Source organism: Solenopsis invicta, chromosome 8 (assembly GCF_016802725.1).
Source record: "Solenopsis invicta isolate M01_SB chromosome 8, UNIL_Sinv_3.0, whole genome shotgun sequence".
Lineage (NCBI taxonomy): Eukaryota > Metazoa > Arthropoda > Insecta > Hymenoptera > Formicidae > Solenopsis > Solenopsis invicta.
Window position 1 is genome coordinate 3,117,540 of NC_052671.1, and position 16,854 is coordinate 3,134,393.

Sequence of the window (16,854 nt, forward strand, 5' to 3'; positions counted from 1 at the left end):
TCGATGACTTTTAGCTTGTATTGCATAGCCAAAACATCCTTAACTTACTCGAACTCTCGGGATACCAATTATGCTAATCATGGAGTAAGGTAAATACATTCAATGTTCATGAATGATAATGATACGTAATGGCTTAAGATTTTTTATTAATCTATCTCTCACTTTATATATTCACGCAGATTTATTCATTTTTGTATACTCATATGTTATGTATAGTGTATACATTGTTATTTCTTCATTGGTGTTTCTCTTTTAAAGACGATTATGTCTTCTTTTTCATGTTTGCGGTTTTTATTTTCTTTTTCTTTTACGCTTTCTTTCATCTCTTTTTTTCTCTTTCACACATGCTTTCTCTCTCTCTCTCTCACGCTTTTTTCTCTCGCAAGTGATTCGATTGAGGATTACATGACGCTTTTTTTTTGTCGAACCCAGCTGTACGACACGCTTAATAATTGTGACACAAGCGGAATACAATAGCGAGTTCTCTTTTTTGAATGTCGATGAATGCTTCGATGCACGCTTCAAAGTGAAAAAAAGGTTTGTCTGAAAAAATCGTTGTCGGATCGGCAATTTCTGCTTTGGCACTATACCTTGGCACTTAATTTTCAAAAATTACTTTGAAATCTTTTAACTCTCTTGTAACTCTAAAAGTCATAGCTTTTTTATTTTTCTTCGTTTTATTAGAGAAAGAAGTAATTATAAGAATAGAAATAAATTCAACTTTTCAAACTATAAAACAAAAATATAAATATGGAAATTATATACGTCTCCATATAATTCGTACTTATATTATCAGAGATTAAAGTTTAAAATGTGGAATCGAAATGAAACTAGACGCGTAATAATTTTCAAGAGAACATAATGGGTGCTTCATACGCCACCAGGTTTCTTGGTATTAATTTATATTTCTATCTATCGTTAATTGTCCATTTTAATTTTTAATTTTTAACTACATTTTAATTTTACGCGAGCCTTCGAAGAGCGTTTCATTAGTCCGATAAGAGCAGAAGTGCCCGACGTTTAAAATTTCATTCGTCAATTGTTCGTTAATTGTCTCCAGAGGCCGTTATAATTTATTAAAGAAATCTCGCTACGTACTCAGCCCTTTCCAGCTGGGATGGCGCCACGGGATGGAGGAAAGGAACGAACACGAATCGTAAATTACGCAAGGACGTACCCATCAAAGATGCAACAACGATTTTATGTCCTTGAAATAGTTTTTTTTTTGGGCCGAAGAAAATCTCTCTAAAACGTGTCGAGAAACGGAACGGCGGAAATTGCTCGATTGATCGCGATCCCGATCGTCGATTGATCCGATCGTGTTCCCATCGTTCCCCGATAAATCTCTAGAAAATTGTTGCCTTAAGTAGTAAGTTAGAAACTTAAGTTTACACGACGAGAGTACAAAGTTGCAATTATCGCGGCTAAAGCGTGTTTGAAGTCGAATGTAAAACGATACAATTGAGCAAACAATAGAAGAACAATAAAAATTCTTTTTGATCCGCGTTCCCCGCGCGAGGGAGCAAATCGAAAAGTTTTTTCGTTTTCTTTCTTTTCGGATCTCCGAACCTCCGTTTCCCCATTTTCCGTCGTTCGTAATCTCCTTTTCGCGCACGATTTGTAACGCGTTATTGATAACGGACAAAGAGAGGAGATGGCCTGTCTTTCTCGCAATCGATACATGACGCGCGTAAACGTCATCGGCGAGATTTATTCGCAGTTGAGGGAACAACATATACGCGGCGATTTACCTGATAAACGTGTCGCTGCGGAGTGAAAATTTGATTAAAGAGACAGAGTCAGAACATGAATTTTTTACCCATATGCATTCGTCACGTTCATTGATGGCGCACGAAAGTCATAAATCTTCGACAAAGATCGGCAAATATAGACGAACATAACTCCCAATTCTGAATTGTGATTAATATTGCATGGTTATTTAATTTCAGCTTTTCTACGTCAAATCAATTTTACACGATAAATTATAGGAGAACATTTCAGTACGTTCGTATTTTGTAATTGTTTCGAGATTAATTTCCCAGGAAGGAAGGCAACATTCGAAGATTTTGAAAATTATCACACTCGAGATACTCTGAATAAATACTCGGAATTCGAAAGAGGAGCATTATTAACGGTAGACTTGATAAAGCAATGCACAATGTTACGACATACCGTAAATAAATTTGTATCGGCAAGTATAATTTTACATCGCGCTAAAAAAGAATTCTAATCGAGATGCATTGAGATACTAATATAGAATCTCAGAAACTTTTTTTCCCGAAGCTCTTGTAAGCTTTATTATTCGCGTTTGTAAGAAAAGTAATGTAGATAATAAGTAGTTATATTTTTTTTTTTTATAAATTACTATTATTTTATCTTGCGACTTTAAATATTTCTAAGGAAATATACGAAGGAAGATACTGACGATTCGCAAAATATGTTTGCTTCTATCTCGATATATTAAAAAGGGACAAGATTAGTGAACGTCCAGAAAATAATTTATTTTAGTTTCTTTTTTTTGCATTAGACAGAGAGAAGAATTGGGTGTGATTTTCGTACACATATTTCATAAACTTTCTTTTAGTTCTGATGCAAAGTTGCATTTGTTCATATAACTTTCCGTCTCGCGATTACCAGGTTAGAACAGTTCGCAACAACATATACGATTGTAGTATACATGTTAGTGGTGATTATAGGTAATCGTTTCACGTTGACGATACACGTAAACGTACACATGCGCGCTTCTTACGCATGTAAATGGCTTACACTGGATGATACGAATGATACGGATTTACATGCGATACGATATTACTCGCATATTGAGAGCCGACGTATGATCCACATGATCCGTTTTTTAACATATATGTTACGACAGAATTGCTGTAAAAATTATTATTTTCTACGCGCGCGTTTGCGCTCGGGACAGTGTGTGTGTGTGTGTGTGTGTGTGTGTGTGTGTGTGTGTGTGTGTGTGTGTGTGTGTGTGTGTGCGCGCGTGTGCGTGTGCGTACGTGCGTGTGTGCGTGCGCGTGTGTGTGTGTGCGTGCGTGTACGTGTGTGTGTGTGTGTGTGTGTGTGTGTGTGTGTGTGCGCGCGCGCGCGCGTGTGTGTGTGTGTACGTGCATATTTTTGTGTATTGTGCTCAGAGATTTGTAGTGCAAGAGAATTGTGAAGTGGAAGATTATAAAGAGCTATCCGTCATGTACATGTGCTTATCTCGTTTTTATCAAATAAAAACGTAAAACGCATTTTTGTGTGTAACCGTGAAACGAAATTTCGGAAATAACGAGTACGATGATGTTGATTTGGAAGAAAGTCTCTCATCTCTCATTTTTGGAAAATAATAGGAATAGCGCTCTTACGACCTTCCACTCCATAATTTGTTAATACGCGATCAAACGGACGCCTCGTACTTCAGCCCCCAGTTCATAACGACTGCAGTTTATTGTGGATACATATAGGATATCTATATATACATTCGCGTTTATCGTTTACAGAATATCAGTTTATTAATACTATTTTACACCGCTTCACAGATAGGGACATATAATGGACATATCGTGTTCGTTAAAAATGTTAAATGCATATTTGTATAATGCACAATACAAACATCTAACATATAGTCATTTGATTTCCCGGAATTCTATTCCCCCTCAAAAAATGTTTCCGCGATTGCTGAGGTACGAGACGCCATTTTCGCGCTGCAGAGCTACGATCTTACGTCGCAGCTTATTGGTACACAGAACGTCGAAAACTTACCCTTGAATTTTAATGATAAAATCACTGGCAAATTTTAAATCTACTTCTCGAGAATAGCCATCGGTTGTCACATTTCAATATTCGATATTAAACATCTTAAATTACAATTTTGAAGTAAAGATAAAACAAAAGCAAGGAAATTTTTTTGATTTTTTTTTTTTAATTCTTAAATTAAATGAAATTAAACGGAAATTACATCACAGATTCAAGTTCTCAAAACAATCTTTTGTAATTCAATCGTTAATAAGTATAATATGTTGATACATCTAGACGTTTTGATAAAAAAAAAATATTTATTTCGAGAACAGTTCGACGAATTTATTATTAAAATTAAGGTCAGCGGTACCGGAACGCTCTGTTAGATTTTAAGGTGACAAAATTCGAGCTCGCTTGGGTTTACACGACGACTCGATCGCGACATCATCGATAGCACACGCAGACGCTTCGCGTTTGTCACCATTCGATTACGATTAATATAATTCTCTTTTCATCATTTTTTTTTCTGCTTTTCCGCATCGATAGATTGTTCTGAGCAATTGAGATCTAGCATTGGAGGGATTTCATATACCTGAAACGTTAGTCACTCTCGTCGCGTCATCGCGTTCGTTTCGCACCTCGGATACTCTTCTCTGTCGCGTTTCAGGGCGCGAATCATCATTTCACTGATTGTGAGACCACACTGGGAAACCCCCGTCACCTCATCCCCTCTGATGTTTGATAATGCTGTTTGACATTCTACTCCTCCCCGACGTTTCTTCATCCTCAGCATTTTTACTCTACATCTTTATAATTCCTTTTGCCTAATCATTTTCTCTTTCTTTTTCTCTCTGTCTCTATCTCTCAACATCGTACTCGGCTCTCATCCATCCGCTCTTCGCACTCATCGCATTCAGCATTCACACTTATCTGAGGATAACAATTGACATACGTTTCGTAACTTTCCTATACGACTAGACAATGTGTCGTTGCATTGTCTTATACTTTTATTTTATTTATGTTATTAATATTATTCTTTCCTCCCCTTAATGCGTGGCTATACATCGTGGAGAATTGTCCTGGCGACAGAACTCTTGCTCAATGGAGTCTCACTTCCCGTTTTTTTTTAAAAAAAAAGTATATTCTCCAATTCGACTGTTGATATAGTTGTATCGATGAATAAATTTTGTTTCCTCCTCCTCCTCTCTCTCTCTCTCTCTCTCTCTCTCTTTCTTTCTTTCTCTTCCTATCGCAATCCATCTTTCGCGACGATGTTGATGAAGCTGATGTGCTCGGCGACCTCATCGTGTCCCTCGATTGCTCCATTTACGCTAGGCCGCCAAACGCGCTGATCAGGTTTCGTTTCAATTTTTCCTTTTTTGAGTACGTGAAATTTTGGAGTACGTTCGATCGATTCGTGCACGTCGCATCACTCATAGCGATGACGCGCACGATACCCAAGCAGTGAGTTTCCCAAGCATATACTTAATTTTCGCACTATTTTTTACATCTCTTTTCTGTTTCCTTCTATTCTTCCACCTTTTTTGGTCGATATCGCTACTGCTACTATTATCTACCACCATCACCACCATCATCATCACTAGAGAGTAGGTCCGTTTCACGGCGAGCTACAGGTCCATTCGCTTCGAATACTCACGAGGCGAACTCTTGATGAAGCGTTGCGGAAATGAATCCAAAATTCGACCGTCAATGATAAATACGCGCTACCTTACCGCGTCCGTGATTATGATCGGTATTAACATGGCACATGGAGAACCTAACGAATGTTTAGATACTAAAATCGACGACGGCGTGTGCCGCCGTTTTTCGTGTAAAAAAGATCGGATTGCCTCGCTTCGGAATCCCTTTCCGTTTATCGTTTCTTTGGAAGAAGATAACTAAGCGAATAGAAGAGAAACGCGAGGCAACGTTGGACAGGACATTTATAATATATGCTAATCACGGGATGGTCGAAGATTTCGCGGAGAACGCGACGCTTTCCGAGTCCGCGTTCGAGTCTCTGTGTCCCTTTTTTTTTTCTTTAATAAACTATAGTTAATTATTTTCTTCGTGTGCGCTAGACTGTTCTTTCCTTATCTGAAATATTTCAGTCCCGCGACCAGCAGGAATTTCTCGATGAAAAGCTCGGAGTCGAGGACGGCGATATGCGCGGCTCGGCCTATCAGGGCGTTCGCCGTCGGCGGTAGAGCGTGATGCACGTCATACCTGACGAGGCTAACGCCGGGCGCCGACATCACAGGGTATAGAATGTTGTGCACCATCTCGCGATACGCGGCACCTGGAAGAATCAGACGGGAATTCCATTTTTAGATGACGCATCCGATGTCATTAGTCTACTCAATCAGCTTATTGTCGTCTTAGAAGGAATCATAAAAATAAAATAGTCCACTGCTTGATACCTTGATCCGTCGGATCTCGTACGGCAGCCTTGCAGAGCTCGATTCGGGCAGAGTGCAAAGGCACGTATCGATCCTGGGCGCTGCCGCACAACAAGACGTGTTTGAATTTCTGCAAATTGCTCTTCTGACTCAAACGGAACATGAAGGAGCGCCTCACGTCCGATGCATCTTTCATAGCCAGTTGTAGTAAAGATCCGGACTTTTTCCACTTCTGCATAAACCACATGCCTACGCAAGTTGACAACAAAACGAAAATTACACTCGAGATGCTCTTGCAAATAGCTAATGATACATCGAGAGTATTTATCAGGCTCACCCGCGTTCACCAAACCGCTTGTGTTGTAAAGAGTGCCCAAGTGTGGTCCGCTCAAACTGAGGAAAGTGTGTAGACGAGGAAGAAGCGGACGCAGCTGCGGCCGCGTCAGGGCGCTCCGGATGATAATGGTCCCAAGGGAATGCCCGATAAAACTCACTTTCCTTGGATTCAGGCCCGACGATTCGATATGATAAAGAATTTCGGACACTAATCGGTCGGTCATCGTTTCGAAGTCGGAAAAGGTGTCTCCCTTTCGTAAGTGACATACAAAAGTTTAATAAGCGGTTCTGGAATCTTGGAAGATGTACGGTTATAAATAATAATATTTATTTATCGCAAATAATGACTACGAAAAAAATACGTGTTAAGTTAAAAAAACTTAGAATGCATTTGCAACACAAAAAAAACTGGAACGATTAATTTTTTATTGCGATCAGTGCTTAAAAATTGACGTTTTAATAATTTTTCAAAGTCATCGCTTAGATGTAATTTACCTGGTTTCTCTCGGACATCAGAAAATCCAAATGTGCTCCAGGCAAACCCAATTCCAGATACGTCTTGACGAGACGGAGATCGGCGGCGTTACCGTCGAGACCGTGAACGCATATGATAAGATGTGGACCTTCCGGCGAGAAGAGTCGGTACTCGTCGCTGATGTGGAAGTACGGCAAGGTCGAGGCCAGGGTCGGATAGTCACTAAGAGGCACATGGGATCTTAATGGTTGAACCGACGGCGAGGAATCAAGACCGTATCCGAGGGAATGGGCACGTTTATGTAAATGGAACTGTGCTTCCTCGCGTTCTCTAGAGGGGGATAAGGTAGACAGAGAAGAGAACTTAACTACGAAAGACAAAGAATGGAACTGTGCGAAACAACGTGAAAGCAAAATGCAAACGGCGTTTAATACTCTTCTTAGGCGGAAGCGAAATCTCAAGAAGCATCGTCGCGTTTAACTCGCGTTGAGAGACAAATGCAATGACAAAAGAAAGAAAAAAAAAACAGACTAAATCCCGATACCCACGAATAGCGTAATTCGAAGCTGTCGATTGCTCAGGTGTCACATTTTTAGAACATTTCTATTTTTCTAGTTTGGATTCTTTTGTTTAATAAAAAAAGAAAAAAAAATTTAATCAAAGTCTTAAGCTTCACACTTGCAGCTTCGAATCTTGCTCCGTGAACGTTGGGCTTAAGGAAGCGGTTCTATCTAATCAGGTGGGCTGGTCGCGTCAGTATGCGTAAAGACTCAAAGCACCTGTAGATCTTGCCCGAGAAGCTCATCTGCCTCTTGAACTCCTCCTTGCATTTTTTGAAGTTGATAAAGTCGTCCTGCGTGGACTGCAACAATTCCTTGCCCTCCTGATAACAGTCCAAACAGATGTCCCTGGCACCGTACACACTGTCCCTGTCTCGATCTCGGTTTCGTTGCGGACTGCACGGCGCCGTTTTGTTCTGTTTCGGACTCCTGGTCTGTTTCACCGTCTCGTACACGTGGTACAGCGGATTGTCGATCGGCGCTGGTGGATCGCGGAACTCCTCGGGAGGCGGCGGCTCGTCCTGGAACATCTTCGGCGGCGGTAGTCGCAACTCCTCGTACGAGTGCTCCTCCACGCTCTCCTTCGTGACGAGAGGACGATCCTTGCGCGGCACGATTTTCGACAGCTTCTGCCGTAGCTGCTCGCTCGAGAGCTTGGCTTGGTTGCGACGCTGCTCCGAACTGGAGGTGTCGCCGCTGCTGACCCAACCCGAACATTCGGACGTTAGGTTGCTCGAGCTTGAGCTCGGCGTGGGACTGCTGGGCCTGGTAGACGGCGGACTGAGAAGATGCGGTATGATCGGCAGGTTGTTGCTCAGGTTGTCCTTGCTGTCGCGTATCGGCATGCAGGGCAGAGAGACCGCGCTGCGTGGCACGACCACTTTGTTCTGAGTCACCGGCACGCTAGCACATCGCAGTCTCTTTACGTTCGGCGGCGGCACCCCGAAGCTGGAAGTGTCCGACGGCGTCGTGCCGTTGGTCGTCGGTGCCTCCATTGGCGACTTTATGGGTTCCATCTAAGCGGCAAGAATGTTAAAATGTTAAATAAACTATGTAAAATTAAATAAATATTTTCGAATAATACTTTTTTACGTTTGCCACCTTACCTTCAGAATAATTTTATTGTTGTTTTCCACCTCGAGGACACTCGTTGCGGGCGTCGAAGAGGAGTGACGGTATTTGGGCAAGGGGGCATCTTGATACGCCGGAGGTGGCGGTGCCGGTTTTCTGTTTTTGTGACTGCACTTTTTATCACTTTTATGATTGCTCTCCTCCACCGGGTGATCCGTGTCGAGGACGGGCGCCGAGTGCGGTCTTCTGTTGTGTTTGTCCTTCCTTCTTTCGGTGCGAGATTCTTTTTTTGATTCCGATTTCGAGGCTATTACTTCATAAATCGGTTCCTGAACAGCCTCCGCGTTCTTCTTCTCGTTTTGACCACGTCGTTGCTTATCCTCGTTATAATTCTGGGTTACGCCGTTGCGGGATGACTTGACCGATCGTTCCGCTCTTCTTCGAATCGGTCGCTCTCGCCGGAAGTCGCAGCACTCGTTACGCTCCACGGCATCGAGCAGCCGTTCCGTGCTCTTTGGCCTCTTCGGCATCTCGTCGCGAATCCTTCCGCTGATATTGCCGTTTGTGCGATAGAAAAGTGAGTCCGTAGTCGCGTAATAATTGGATTTCTTGCTCGTGGTGTCCGCCAGGTGAGAATGGCTGCTGCTCATGGCGCTGCCATTCATGTACTCCGGTATCTCTGGACGACTTCTTTGCGTCATCGATGTCTTGCCGAGCGTATGATACCTGCGACTCTCGACGCCGTTCGTTTGACTGTACTTGGCACCTGATTGATGTCCAGACTTTCTAAAGTTTCCTCGGTAAGTGACTCTATCCAACGTCGCTGTGTGTAACGGTTGTGGATCCGGTAAAAAGTCGCCGTTTACGTTCGCCTTGGAAGGTAGAAAGCTACTTTGGTCGTTTGTGGTCAATGGCAGCGGTTGGCGATTTCCCAGACGATGACTTCGTGGCTCTAGCCGTATTTTTCTTGTATCTAGAGAATGGTAATCTAGATAAAATAAATAGCAAGTATTAGTTTATTTCTAGAATTTTGTTTTCATATTGATCAACGTTACTCTCCCAATACCATTTTATATCTTGTCTTAAAATCTTGAATATTTTATCGTACCTTCCGTATTTGCCGACTTGCTTTCCGTCAAGCAATCGGGCAATTGACTGAGGTCCAGAGCACCCATGTACGTTGGCACAGCGAGATTCTGGTCGCAGGATTTAGACGAAGGTCGATAACCAGGCAGATGACCACCGGGCGGCAACTCGGGAAACATCGCCGCCAGTAGTGAGCTAATGGAAGAGGATTGGTAGTCGGACTGTTGTTGCTGCTGTCGGTTCGGTACCAACATTTGTGTAGACTTGGCTCGAGGCAGAGGTATCACCGGCGTGGAGCCAAGAGATGGGTTTGGCGCGGAACAAGCCTGCTGACCCGAAGGCGGGAAGAGGGTGCTAATGGACGGCACTGTCGACCTGGCTTTCCCCCTGGAAGGAACCGTCGCGGGTGGCGTGACATTTCGACCGCCGCCACGCAGCCCCCGCGAGAACAATTGGGTTGACACAGACCTGGGCAGAGTCTTTGGCGACGTTCTGGGCTGCAGAGGTGTCGTCAGATCGGGACCCAGCTGATCGAGCGACTTGCTGTGCCTCGCCGGAAGCGTGGAAGGCGTCAGTATAAGGCGAGCCTGGATCGATCCGATGTCCTGAGCTGCACCTTCGCTTCTGGGCGACCAGATTCCCACGGAGCGCGACTCTAGGATGGCCGTTATGCCACAGCTACAGTCGTCCACGCTGGGAACTGAAGGAGAATTACTTTTTATGTAGAGAGAAAAATTTGCATCAGTGTTTTATTATTTTTAATTAAGAATTATTTATATTGGTTAATTATACATATAATTATTTAAAAAAATAAGAGATAGCTATAGATAAATTTGCTTTTTTATTTGTAGTAATCTGCTATGTTTCAGATATAAATATTTTCTTATAATCTCAAATCGATATTACAACGAACATCATTGTGCATATACTTACCACTGTTTCTGTGTCTCTGCTGCATGTCAGCGTACTGATCCTCAAAAATCAAAGGCAACGAGTTAAGATCGCCGTCTACTTCTGGACAATGGACAGGTAACGGTGGCAACGACGCGAGGTAACGCGATCTTCTAGCAGCCTCGCTTACCGCTTGATAAGACTGATAATTCGCGTCGTAACAGCCCGCTGCCGATGTCCTAGGATTCTCTAATACGAAGAAACCTTCCGCGAATCGCTTCACCTATTGATTAACAATTAAAGCAAATAAACACTACGGAATGCAAGTACTTTTAATATTGATATTTGAAAAAATTTAGTACCAATATCGACAATAGTATTACACCTTTAGTCGATATCTTAATAATCTGAAAGCTTTCCTTACTCTTAATTGATGATGAATTCGTGCTAAATGCTGATGAACCGCTTCTCGACCGGAGAACGCTTCAAGAAAATGCTGCCAAAGAACGATATTTTGTGCGCAGAGTTGAGCTATGTCAGCCTCCTCAGTGTCCATCAACTGCAAAGAACGGATTTAAAGAGCACATGCTAACGATTACAAGCACAGCGTAATGCAAAAACACAAACCTTCGTGATCTCTTTGTGCGTATTCTGTGCAAGCTCGAGCGCTCTTTGTTGCCAAGAAGGTAGAAGCCGTGCCAAATCGGACAGATCGTTCAGTAAAGACTCCCTCGCGGCTAAGAGCAGTCTCGTGACTTCTTGCTGAACCAGTCTCGCGTGCTGTAACCTCGTCGTCGATCCGACGCATTTCGTAGTGGTCTCCTGAAACGATTCGCTCGTTACTAGGATTTATTAGATGACATCTTCGATATTTATTCAGCGGCATCTTTATATCGATGACCTCTCCGACGACCGCTTCGAGTAAACTCACGATATTTCCGAAGGCCGTCGCGTTGCTGTCGCCGTTCGCCGCGGATTGCTTAAATTGCAGCCAGGGTTTTCCGCTTCGTGGCGCACTGCAATCGTAATTCGACACATTGCGTATTTATGCAGATTTTTATGATTAAACGTAAAAATTGCGACAGCATTTACTAAAGATTCATTTATCCGCGCCAATGATGGAAAACAGATCATGCTTATGCTATATTTTATCCGTTTATGTATTTCCCAAATAAAATACATCGAGCGTGTATCGCGATACTCTCACTGGCATTAAGCTTTTAAATTTGTGTGTGGGAGTCAATATAATCACTGCCTCGTAAATTCAAATTCAAGTTAAAGTTAGTTAGTTAAGGAATTCAGAAGTCGAGAAAGAAATAATAAATTGTGCGACTCTGCTTGCGCGGAAAGTTTAGCCAGTTCCGAGCTTCTTTCTAAAGTATCAAGGACTCACCAACTCTGCACTACGTGCAGTATGCTCTTCCTGCGTTCGCCGAGGGGGTGAAAGGACGCCGCAATAAAACAGAAAAAAGGGGTTTCTCGTAAGAGGGACTATATATATTAGACAATATTTTTGAGAGTTACGAAATGCGAGCGCAAAATTGAGCGATACTAACTTGATGTAGGGCTGATGAAGTGCCACGAGGCAGGCGTGGATCGTAATGGACACCGCGGCAAGATGAAAGTAATCAAAGAGCACCGGCAGATGATAGTGAAGGCCCTTCGTGGGTGTGAAATTCAACTGCAGTGCCCTGAAAAAGAACGCCCTATCGATCACGGGTGACTCGATATAACGGCTCTCAGTCGAAACTATCATCGATCAGTTCGGCCCAATTCCAAACAGTTTGCGAACAAATATCCAACAGATGTCTGATGGATCTGTCTAAAGTACGTTTGACAGATTACGTCATCTTTACAACGAGCGTCAGAAATTGCCCGGAAAAATGGTCAGCAATGTCGTTACCTGAATCCACGTCAATTTTATCTAATATTCTCGAAGAAAACTACAAACGCTGTTATAACGTGTCGTAAAGTAAACGAAATGAAGTTTCTTTTTTTAATATTTCTTTCGTGCAAAAATGATTTCCGTGTTTCGATATTATCTCATTGAATAATCCAACAACAATATTACGAAATAAATACTCTTAACTCATTTTATACTTTCTTTAAATTTCAGATTTGTCCAGCTTCTTGTCATTAATTTATTCTCTCGGAAGTTTTGATATCGCGCGTTCAAGAAGGTCGCAAACAAGAGATAAGAATTGCGCGGCCGGCTGATTGCTCAGATTCGCTCGCAATATCCAACCCTTGCGTGTTCCTGCTGTCACTGGCAAAAAGAATACGCCGGCGTTCGTGTTAGGCGGCAAGACGCTTACCTCGAGGACACGCAAGCCATGTTGCCCGGCTGCGTCGGCTCGCTGAACCATAGCTCGACGCCTAGATTAAAGTGGGTGCGCGACAGGGCCTCCTCAATCTTGTGACTATGCACGAGCACATGTGCCCGGAATAGTACGGAAGTGCCGAGTGTCACCTCCTCGTTCCTGTAGAGGATCTGAAAGCGCTTACTCGTGCCCGGCGCCTCCAGGGAGTCTGCAACACAACGGTGCGTGCCTCTCCATCGAATTCGACGTCGCTCGCCTCGGGGATAGATCGATCGATCGGGGTGAACGGATTCAGCAAGTACGTTCGCGTGAGAATATAACTGAGAACTTCGGGCAGTCCGAGAAACGATCGCGAAGCTCACGCGAAGCCCACGTAAGAAATAGAAATATCGAGACATAAAGGAAGAGAGATAGAGAAAAAGTTCCAAAGTACGTGACTAGTAGGTTTTTATGATAAACTCGGCAATATTATATACTGAGAAAAGAATGTATATATAATGTATGTATTATATTTATTTCAAATAATTCTGCTATAGAGGAGGGGAAGAGAAAAAGGGGAGAAATATTATATAAGACACTAAATGAGGGACTGTACATATAAATTTAATATAGCATGCAAAATAAAATACCCGTATCACAGAAACTAGTTTGAATTGTGATTTATCGAAATGCTTACGATTTCGTGGTTGATTGACTTCCACCTTGACTGGCAACTTCGGCGATACTCTAAGAGCAGTTCGTATCTGATAATATCTGTAAAAAGAAGCATAGAGATCTACTGATGGGCGAACGAACCGGTCTTGGCAACCAGTCGCGATATTTTACCAAGATACGACGCGACGTCGTGTGCCGCGAGATACGAGCGATAATCTCACCCGCGCTGGAAGAGATCGACATTGTAGAACTTGCAGAGCTCGAGGGAAAACTCGAGGGTGGCCTGTAGATCGCTCATCTCGATCCTCGCGATGGCAGGAACCACCCCCCGTCCCGTGCTACCCTGGCACAGCCCCTAATCGCAAGAAGACTGGCGTCGCCCAACGCGATGACTTGCGAGCACGAAATTTTCAGGGCCTTGCCGAACCTCGCGGTTCGCTCCAGCCATCCTGAGGAGGAATCTCAGCGCCAAAGATTCTCTGAAATAACATTTGAATTCACATTAAAACCTCGCTAATATGCAAGATAACTTCGGCATATACGCTGCGCTGATCAAGAATTTAATTCATCAAGTATTGTTTTATTATATTTTAGGAAAATAAATTATAAAAACTTTATACTATTACTATTTAAAAAAAAATTATAAATATTCATATTTTTATATTTGAAAAAAAAACTAAAAAAACTCTTGTACTTTTTATTGTATATCAAAAGTGATGGAATTTATAGCCACTCGTGAGTAGGATAATGAAATTAAAGTGGGACGAAGAATACAAAAGCTAAGCTTTTCGCGTATTCCTTTACTATCTGTCTACACTTATAAAATGTATATATCATAAAATCAGCAATGAATCTTTTGTATTTTTTACAAAGAGAGAGTAATTATTTTACGTAAATTATAATACATCGCTGCGCCATTCAGTAACGAATTGATTTAACTCACAATGTTTGGTGTCGTTAATATTAAGAGATAAAAAAAACTAAAATTACAACACAATATTAATACAACATAAAGGCGTGTAACAGAGTGGTTGCAAACAAGCTGTCTGCACTCCTTCTATTTTTTCAGATTTTTTCAGCGTAAATATTCTATTTTCAGCGAAATTATTCTACTCGCTGTCATAAAAAATGGAAAATTTGTTAAAAATGTGAATATAAAATATGTAAATAAAAAAAAAGAAATTTGTAGACGTTATGTTGGAATATTTCAGGCATAACAATTATGTAAAGCAGGAAAGTGATTATATTATAATGAAAATCGTGTACTACCCTCATAACGAGTTGCTATTGTATTAACATGATAACCGAGGTAAAATCTCTATTTTGATAACTGCACTAATAATTCAACGTCCAATGCTTTAATAATAATTAATGTGAGAATAATGCGAGAATAATAGTGTCGTAAAATATTTAATAGTCTCTCATTGTTAAAGACGCGCTTAAGGACAAGCCGGAAAGCGCTTTTCATATTTCAAGACGTACGTTGGGAAGAGCCATAACCGTCTCGTTAAAGTTTCACCGTTACCCATATGGCATTCGCCATTCCACGACGATAAAAACATGAACAGCAGTATGCCTACGTTTGCGTATGTTATAAATAAATCGGCGACATCTAACTTAGCCGTGGCCAAATTTAGTCGGGAATAAACTTAGCCGCTTGGCCAATTAATTTCTAAGCAGACTATCGCCGGTCAGCTATATCGAAACTCGGCTTACAATAATGAATGTTGGTAGAAGAACAACGACCGGACGTATAGACGTGATCCGACAATGCGATGGCGCGGAGAGGGACAGGGGGCACTTTCAATAAACTCTTCTTTTTGCGTGTACAAATCGATATACCGAAGGCCGATGTGGTCTACTCGCTTTGATGTATACGTAATGTTTATAGCATGAAAAGTATTTTACAGCGATCTGCATTTCACTGCCAAGGACGTTCAAAAGCAAGCACGCAAATGCAATTATCCTTATCTAGTTTCCTATTTCGTTCCTGAGAGGAAAGAGAAGAAGAGAGAGACAGAGAGATCAATGGCTACATAATGCAATTTTCTTAAGGCGCGCTCAATAGAGAAGCAATAATGTATCAGCGAAAATTTAATAAAATACCATACTGCGAAGATGCTTCATGTTGAAAATTAAAGATTTTTCAGAAATTAAGGAATTATATAAAACACACTTTATATATAATTTCTTAATATTAAATAACTTTTTAGTAGAAAGCTCATTTCACGTTTGTCAGAATATGTTAAGATCAAAATGTTGCCGGAAATAATGGTCCTTCATCACGCTCTTGGTAAAATATGAAATTCAAAAGTCCACTAACACTTCGACCGTCAAATAAAATTCACACAATGTCTCACGTCATTTCCGTTATGCATTTAGAGGGTTACGGTTACTGCATCATAAACTCTTGACGTTTATCTCAGCTGCCTTTGTTATTTTGTTTTTTCGCTGGACATAAAAATACGCTGCGTTTATTGCCTTTAGTAACAACTACCAACATTACAAATACTACAAAAAACTACATATATAAAAAATCAAAGCTAAAAATAGTTATTAATAAATAACAAATCTCTCTCTCTCTCTCTCTCTCTGATTTTTCTACTATTTCTGATTATTTTCTATTACTTTCTATTATTTAACATTATTTTCTTTTTACTTGTTTGATGTTACTTTATTGGTTTGTATTTTTATTTTCTCTTCTTTAGTAGATTTATTTTTTTTTCTTTCTTTTCTATTTTTATTTTATCAATTTGTTTGTTTTTGGAGGGTCGCTATAAAACGTCAATAAACGCTCTCTCTTTCTCTCTAATCTAATTTAGTTATTACAAGAAATGTTAATAGCAAAAATATTATTTGCATAAGCTTTCGATAAAAATTCGATAAAACGTAATAAGCGAAGCTTATTACAGGGTAACCGGCAGGGTAATTCTCGAGCTAATCGGCCCCGATAGATTCACATAATTTGAACGCTCCATTATGAATGTCATGCGCCTTTATGACTCTTTATCGATATGGATTATACGTGAGCGATTGTTTCAACGCGACAATCTCCGGCACGGAAAGCCGTTCTGAACTGCGCTCAAGGGAAAACTTTCTTAATTTACGCTCATCGATATTCCCAAGGCCGATGTATTTTCTCGACGTGCACGACGATGCTCACGATGCCGGAAAGTGCTTCTTGGCGAACGCACTCCATTGCCAAGGCTGCACAAAGGCCGCGTACACTCGGCCGCCTCTCTTTCCGTCGCTTTTAAAATAAGAAGATGGGCGACATCCTCTCAGCATGTCGACGCACCGACAGCTCTTTTTTTCTCCACAAGTCC

General features: G+C 41.5%; 1 protein-coding gene across 6 annotated transcripts in view; it reads right to left on the bottom strand.

Annotated features, from left to right (window-relative positions):
• Positions 1-126: 126 nt before the first annotated feature.
• The window catches only part of LOC105199645 (protein FAM135A), a 35,295-nt gene continuing 18,567 nt past the window's right edge, over positions 127-16,854 (bottom strand). For 2 of the 6 annotated variants that reach the window (XM_039452933.1, XM_039452934.1), the window contains 16 exons: positions 13,750-14,007; positions 13,551-13,627; positions 12,869-13,130; positions 12,110-12,244; positions 11,947-11,976; positions 11,485-11,569; positions 11,181-11,375; positions 10,978-11,112; positions 10,596-10,836; positions 9,685-10,362; positions 8,612-9,564; positions 7,725-8,521; positions 6,966-7,275; positions 6,472-6,721; positions 6,156-6,383; positions 127-6,034 (listed from right to left, as the gene is read on the bottom strand). In XM_039452933.1, coding sequence (XP_039308867.1) covers positions 5,829-6,034; positions 6,156-6,383; positions 6,472-6,721; positions 6,966-7,275; positions 7,725-8,521; positions 8,612-9,564; positions 9,685-10,362; positions 10,596-10,836; positions 10,978-11,112; positions 11,181-11,375; positions 11,485-11,569; positions 11,947-11,976; positions 12,110-12,244; positions 12,869-13,130; positions 13,551-13,627; positions 13,750-13,826 — 4,659 coding nt within the window. In that variant the 5' untranslated portion in view covers positions 13,827-14,007 and the 3' untranslated portion in view covers positions 127-5,828. Of the gene's footprint in view, positions 6,035-6,155; positions 6,384-6,471; positions 6,722-6,965; positions 7,276-7,724; positions 8,522-8,611; positions 9,565-9,684; positions 10,363-10,595; positions 10,837-10,977; positions 11,113-11,180; positions 11,376-11,484; positions 11,570-11,946; positions 11,977-12,109; positions 12,245-12,868; positions 13,131-13,550; positions 14,008-16,854 lie in introns of all 6 variants that reach the window. The other 4 variants (XM_026134632.2, XM_011166831.3, XM_026134633.2 and 1 more) reach the window with 4 other exon arrangements.